This window comes from Verticillium alfalfae, genomic scaffold, assembly GCF_000150825.1.
Source record: "Verticillium alfalfae VaMs.102 supercont1.9 genomic scaffold, whole genome shotgun sequence".
NCBI lineage: Eukaryota > Fungi > Ascomycota > Sordariomycetes > Glomerellales > Plectosphaerellaceae > Verticillium > Verticillium alfalfae.
The window spans coordinates 392,519-399,234 of NW_003315030.1; the positions used below are offsets into that span (position 1 = coordinate 392,519).

The window sequence follows — 6,716 nt, forward strand, 5'->3', positions numbered from 1 at the left end:
ATTCCTACAAGGGCTACAAGGAAGGCACTCACCCACCCTCCTGCTCAGCCAGAGCCGACTCATCTCACCACCACCACGACCTCTGGCGTCTTCCCCCCCCTCCCCTCCCTCCTCTTCATACCTCGACACGCTTAGTCTCAACCTCATTTCTCTCTCTTTCCTGCCGCTCTGCTAGTGCCCACCCCTCCCTCATCTACATCTTCATTTTCAGAAATTTTCACTTCACCCTGAGTCGACGTGCCATAGTACAGCTCAGATCACCAGTCATCACGGCATCTCCACTCCTAATCTTGACAAGTCCGGCGTCCCTGAACAATCCCTGTCACCTGCATCGTACTGTGAGGAGCCGACAAGCACCTCGACCCAACCTCCACGCTCGGGCGCGTCAAATCTTCTACACCGACCCAACAAATCCGCAGCCCACTCTTCGACGGGGAGCCACCAGCCAAGCAGCATTCGGCAGAGTAAAAAAAAAGGTTACCTGCAAAAGCTTCCCCTTATCGGATATATCCAGCGTGACCGGCAACGAGCGAAAGTGAGGGAGAGAAGACTCGGAGAGCTCACAGCAATGCCACACCCGACGAGACCACCTGCTGTTCCTCGACCCTAAGAACCCCCCGCTGCTCATGGCTCCGACGCCTGACCCTCGCGGCGATGCCCTGGCCGCCCTCATGCCGCCGACGTCACCCCATGCCCACCAGGATCCCGCCGCCTCGCTGCGCTGCTGCTGTGGCCACGACGATTGCGCCTACCTCAAGCACAGCTGCGATGTTCTCGATACCGTCGAGCAGGATGTCCATACCGCCGCCAAACTTGGTCAGGTTAGTTCGCTCGCGCTCTCCTTCCCCCTCTATGCCTGTCTGCGAGCCATCACGTCCCGCCACACCATCCTGGCCAAGACCAAGCACATTCCAAGGCCACATCCATGCGCCGCGTCTTCCTTTGTTTGCCTCGACCGCGGTCCCAGTATCACCGACTCCGCGCATTCCTCGAGTCGTTCCTCTCGAGTCATCTGGAATGTTTCTTTTCTTCCCCTTCCTATCTCTTTCTTCTAGCCCGGCACGCCCATCACCTCTCTTCCTGACCGCCCCCTTGGTTTGGTCTCGCTTTGGCGCCTGTCCGTGTCTCTCTATCCCGCCTCACCTCACCTCACCATGTTGATATTGGATGCCGCTCGTTGGACATGTCGCTGACCTTCTCTCTCCAGGCGCTCCTCGCCCGTCATGAGGCCTACATGGCCGACGCCGAGCGCGATCGCCTCGAACTCACCGCACGTATAGAGCAGCTCGAGACGGACAAGAGGGAACTCCAAGCCGACAACGCCAGGACTGTTGAAGAGAACCGTGCCTTGCTCGACCAGCTCGAGACCCTCAACAACTCGGTCAACAGCTCCGATACGCGCATTCAGAGCCTCGAGGCCACCCTGCTCTCCTCTCAACAGGCCGTCCGCCGTCTCGAAGGCGCTGCTGTCCGAGCAGCCGAGCTAGAACGCCATGTCGCCCTCCTCGAGCGCGAACAGATGCAGCTGCAAAACACCCTCATCAGCACCGAATCAGAGTCTCGCTCCGCCTTGAACCGATGGAAAAAGGCGGAAAGGGGCATCACGGAGCTGCAAGAACAGCTGGAACGCATGGAAAAGGAAACCAAGGACGAGCGAGAGCGCCACGTCGAGGCCATGGGCCGCGTCGAGCGACAGCGCGAGATGGAAAAGGAGCTCAACACGGCAGCCGGCCGGCTCAAGGGTGCTGCTGCGGCCAAGTCGCTGGACAAGGGCAAGAACGGCAGCAGTGTCGTGTCCCACTTTGTTCGCGACCTGCTGCAGGACAATGCCAATTTGCAACTTGGCATGGCTGAACTGCGAGAGCTACTGACCAACTCCAACGACGAGATCCAAGCCCTGCGCGACCAACTCATGTTCCACCAACCCGTGGGTGAGGGAGAGAGGGAGGGAGAGACGAGCACGGCTTCCACGCTCCGCGCCGAGATGGAACCTTCGCAGATGGAGGAGCCAGGCACAACGACTCGACTTTCTCAAGAACTCCATATTCATCACCACTACCACGTGGCATCCAAAGGCGACAACAAGAAACCCAAGAAGAGGCGCGCCGGCCTCACCCCAGGCATCTTTACACCCCCCAGCGGCGCCTCGACGCCCGTCACGCCCTTCCGAAACCACCCATGGCGGCTCTCGTCCCCCGTCCCGCCAACCATATCAACCCACGGACACCGCGACTCGACCTCGAGCCTCGCCGCACCGCCCTCCCACAGATGGTCCATGTTCTCCGAGCAGCAGTCTGACTTTGCAGCCTCATCGGTACCCAGCTCGCCGCAGTCAACGAGCCATCGGTTCTCGATGTTTGACAAGTTCCCCGACTCGGACTTGCCCGCATCGCCCACAACTAGCGTGGACCCCATGTCCCCAACGATGAGAGCGACACATCTCAAGCGCCCGTCCGAAGTGTCGACGAGGAGTATATCGATGCCAACAAAACTCATGATCGCACCGCCCGCCCCCACACTAGAGGTCACTCAACATCACTTGGGCCCAGAACCTATCCGTGAGGAGGTTCACGAGGACGACACTGACATCGAGGAAGTGCCAGAAATCGTCACGACGGAGGAAGAATACAGCTTCTCCACCGACGAGGAGCAGCCACAGCGCCGGCTGCACCGCGTCATATCTCACGAGTCCATCATGTCCCTTGCTGGCGGACTCGACATTCATACGCTCAAAGTGCGACCTAGCCAGCTGACGCTGCGCCCTCTTGGCGGTGCTGAGGCCGTCTTCACCGGAGTAACAGCATCCTCGACCATTTCGCGCGTGACCACCAAACGGAGTGCGGCTGTCTTGCGTGACAGTTTGGCCGGCCTGCCAAGCCAGAGGGTGGTATCGACACCAACCCGGAGCCTGTCCCCAGCGAGTACACTGAACGAGGGCCAACGCAACACGGCCAAGCCGGGCCGATGGACGAGCTGGCGGCCATGGGGCAGCGGTGGCGGAGGCGGCGTTGCTAGCAGCAGCAGCACCAACAGCACCCCGAACGATCCCGAACACTCGCCGACGCCTGCTCTCACGCCGACGCCGACCAACAGAAGGCCGATAAGGAGAGGGACCTCCACCGGCGTCCGGCATCAACCAGCCCGGCGCGATCCCCGGGAAAAGGGTATTTACGAAAGCCGCCGCAGAGGACGCCGAGCAAGGGAAGCCTGAGGGGGAAAAGAAAAAACAACCGCCAGAATCTAAAAAAAAGTAGTAGTAGTAATGTAGGACAGCGCTTGATGGTAGATGATGAACTTTCCTGCAGCTGCATGGCGTCTTTTTGCATATTTGCATTTTTTCCTACATTCTTTTCCGTTGGAAACTCTTCTTTCTCGCCAGGAAACAGTCTCGAGAGGAACAGACTATCCGGGCGTTGGTTTTATTTTTCCTTGTTCTTATTTCTTTTGAACCCACAGGTCAACAGGCCTTCTCATGGAAGATACCCCCCACCGAACGGAACTGGCGTGTTCTCTTTTGTCTGGATTGCATGGCTCAGAAACGGAGCGATTATCACAAAGGATAGGAGTTTCGTGTGTATACACCCCCTCTTCCACCACCTACTTCTCTACAGCTGCTCTTCTTGTTTTTTTTTTCCCTCATGCACTGCCCAGCAGCATAATTTACGGGACCACGAGCGTCATGATTTTCAGTTTGTTCAAGAAAGCTTTGGTTCACAGACCAAGTAATTTTCATAGATCATTACAATATTATCCACATATACTGTGAAAAACGTCCCATCCGCGCACCCATCCACATGGGACCCCCCCTGCCTAGTACGATAAAGCGTAGACCTGACCTCGGAGCGAGGAAGAAATCATTGTTGTCCCTTAAAGTACCTATTTTATGTTTCTCGTTACTGCTTTTTCTTGTAATAGACCTTGTCGAGGTCCTCGAAGCGCCCCGCGGGTGCGGGGAGCATCTGGTAGACGTCGAGGGATCCGTTCTGGAGCCGCCTCGAGCAGCTCCTTCCAGTACTTGTGCCACGGGCGCCTGGCCGTTTCCGATGAGACGCACGCCGCGCTCCATGAGGGAGCCAATGTTGAAGTGGTTCGTGTAGCCGACGTACACGCCCGTGATGCCACAGCGGCCAAAGCTGCGCACCGACTCGATCATCTCGTTGACAATCTCCGACGTGTCCGTCTCGAGGCCGAGCTGAAGCTCGAGCCAGTGGGCCCAGCCCTTGGGGTACTCGCCGGCGACACACTCGAGGGCAACGTCGGGGCCGCGGCCGTCGGTGAGATCGCGCAGGGCGGTGACGACGGTCGGCTTGTTGGTGACGCCGTGGGACAGCGTTTTGTAGTCGACGAGGTAAAGCTTGTCGGCGTGTGCGGCAGGCCAGCGGGACTTGACAAAGGAGAGACGGGGTTCCGTGTCGACAAAGATGACGCGCTTGGCGCCGTCTTCGAGGGCAAAAACACCGGCCATTTGGCCAATGGGGCCAGCACCGAACACAGCGACGCTGTCACCCTCGTACACGGCTGTGTCCTTGACAGCGTTGTAAGAGGTGGACAGCACGTCAGACAGGTAGAGGGCCTTCTCGTCGGGGACATCCTCTGGGATCTCAAGAAGGTTGACGTCGCCAATGGGCACGCGCACATACTCGGCCTGGCCGCCAGCGAAGCCGCCCGTGAAGTGAGAGTAGCCAAACATGCCTGCCGTCTGGGTTCCGTACATAGCCTTGGCCTGGGTGTTGGAGTTGCACTTCTCGCACTGCGACGAGAGTTTTTGACGGCAGAAGAAACAGTCACCGCAGGCAATCTGGAAGGAGGCTACGTAACGGGCGCCCTTCTTGATGCCCTTCACGGCGGGACCCATCTCGTCGACGATGCCACAGAACTCGTGACCGAGGATATCACCCTTGGCAAGCTGGACAACGGCGCCATGGAGGAGATGCAGGTCGGATCCGCAGACGGTACTGCCGGTGACGCGGAGGATGACATCGCGGTCCTCGATGATCTTGGGGCGGGCTGCGTCTACAATCTCGACCGTGTTCTTGCCCTGCCACACCAGAGCTTTCATCATGGCGGACTTGTCGCCCGTCTTTTCGTAATTCGAAATGTCCTGGGCCGTGACCTCATCGTCCTGGTGGCCGATGGCCTGCTCTGCCGCATAGGCTGCCTGTGACATGGCCATATTGAATGGGTTGTATTTGGGGGCGCTGAGATGCAAGATGGTACAAGTGCTGGTGAGGTATCGTCGGTATATCGGGTATCGCTAAGGCTCGATTGTAGCAAATCAGATGAGTAGTACTGCAACAGTTGTGCGGAAATCACGAGGCATAGCAGCAGCCGACCCGACAGTTATAGACATGATGCGATCGCAGTGACATCTCCCCCAAGAACCGCTCCTAGAGGGGTCATATTCTTTCGCGACGTCAGAACTGGTAAATTTGCGGGCACCGCGGTCTACAGTCGGCATCTGTGGACTCGCAATGGCTACACGTGCGAGGTGTTGCCGCAGGTTGTGACCGCGTTGTCGCGTCATTCTCGAGATGGAAGATTCCCACAAGAGGACGAAACCCGATGGACGACGTCATGGATCCCACGTGTGCTCCACGGCGATCCGGTGCAGGACGGGGCCACGTCCGGAGCGTTTGGTCCTCTGGTGCAGGGAGGGCATCTTCGGCCAACCAGAGGCGGCAAGGCTGAGGTGGGCAGGTGTTGGGGAGGAGCAGTTGAGTGCGCGGCATCTGGGACATGCTCGCCGTTTGGTTCGGGCACAGTTCGTGATCGTCTTGGGAGGTTGTGCTCTGGATGGGGTCGGCGTTTTATGGTGACGCGTTATATTTGGGCCTGCTATGCATGCTGGGACCGTACCGGCTCGATGGAAGAAGCTTCGCGGGCCAGACATGCCATCATGTTTGGTGTGGTTGAATTCGGAGAGTGGAAGTTGGCGATCGACTGTCACATGGGGCATCGGACTTGTGAAGCTGGATTGTCCATAGTCACGATGGACGTGCTCATCGCAGGAGGACTCTGACGGGATGAGAAGGGCAGCATTATAAGCACATGCAGTCGGCAGAAAGGAGGATTCATATCTAGCAGATGACCGGTCATCTTATGTCTTCAGACGAAGCCCATCAAGGTTGCGCCGCTTACACTTGCCTCGACCTCATTCAGGTTCAACGGGGAAAGTGAAGCCAGGCCACCAGAAGAGGGTGCCCACACAGGAAAGAGCTACGCAGCGTGGATAGACGGTGGGGTAGACGCTGACCTAAGCCCTTCCCCCAAATGCAGTCTGTTACAGGGGTGAGGGAGATGAGAAAGCGCTGTACCTGTAACCCCCCTCCTCCAAGCCATGAGGGGCAGCCGGGGGAAGCCTCCACTCTTGCCCCCCCCCCCTGGTAGCGTACCCCAACGCGGGCGGACCCTGCCTGTTCCTGTCACGGAGGCGGCGCCTGGACCTTTGTCGCATCCCAACCTCCGAACCGCCCTTCTCCAACTCGATCCAATATGGCAATCCGGAGCATCAAGCGTCCGCAAAGGACAACAAGACCTTACCGTCTGGGACACGGGCCCGGACGTTCAGGAACACATGATGGCGACAGCTAATAACAAGGGGGGGGATTTGCTCGGGATTTCAGGTCTCGTCTGGTGATGTCTAACTTTCCTCCCTCCTCTCTCTCCTCTATCCACATCCTGACAGTGCTTTTACCTGATTCCCCTTCATCTCCCAG

The 6,716-nt window shown here is 58.1% G+C and overlaps 3 protein-coding genes across 3 annotated transcripts in view; 2 read left to right on the forward strand and 1 right to left on the reverse strand.

The window, feature by feature from the left end:
• Window positions 1–626: 626 nt before the first annotated feature.
• VDBG_07077 (conserved hypothetical protein) lies at window positions 627–3,211 on the forward strand (the record flags this gene model as incomplete). The annotated part of the gene is made up of 2 exons (XM_003002460.1): window positions 627–821; window positions 1,208–3,211. The coding sequence occupies 2 exons, from the start codon at window positions 627–629 to the stop codon at window positions 3,209–3,211; spliced, it is 2,199 nt and encodes a 732-aa protein (XP_003002506.1).
• A 528-nt stretch (window positions 3,212–3,739) lies between these two features.
• On the reverse strand, window positions 3,740–5,729 carry VDBG_07078 (S-(hydroxymethyl)glutathione dehydrogenase; the record flags this gene model as incomplete). The annotated part of the gene is made up of 2 exons (XM_003002461.1): window positions 3,740–5,198; window positions 5,440–5,729. 2 exons carry the CDS (start codon window positions 5,727–5,729, stop codon window positions 3,740–3,742), a joined length of 1,749 nt encoding a protein of 582 aa, XP_003002507.1.
• A 167-nt stretch (window positions 5,730–5,896) lies between these two features.
• Window positions 5,897–6,716, forward strand: part of VDBG_07079 (predicted protein) — a gene marked incomplete at both ends in the record, with an annotated part of 1,381 nt that continues 561 nt past the window's right edge. The window contains 2 exons of the mRNA XM_003002462.1: window positions 5,897–5,995; window positions 6,110–6,241. Of these exons, the coding sequence (XP_003002508.1) occupies window positions 5,897–5,995; window positions 6,110–6,241 (231 nt within the window). The remainder of the gene's footprint in view (window positions 5,996–6,109; window positions 6,242–6,716) is intronic.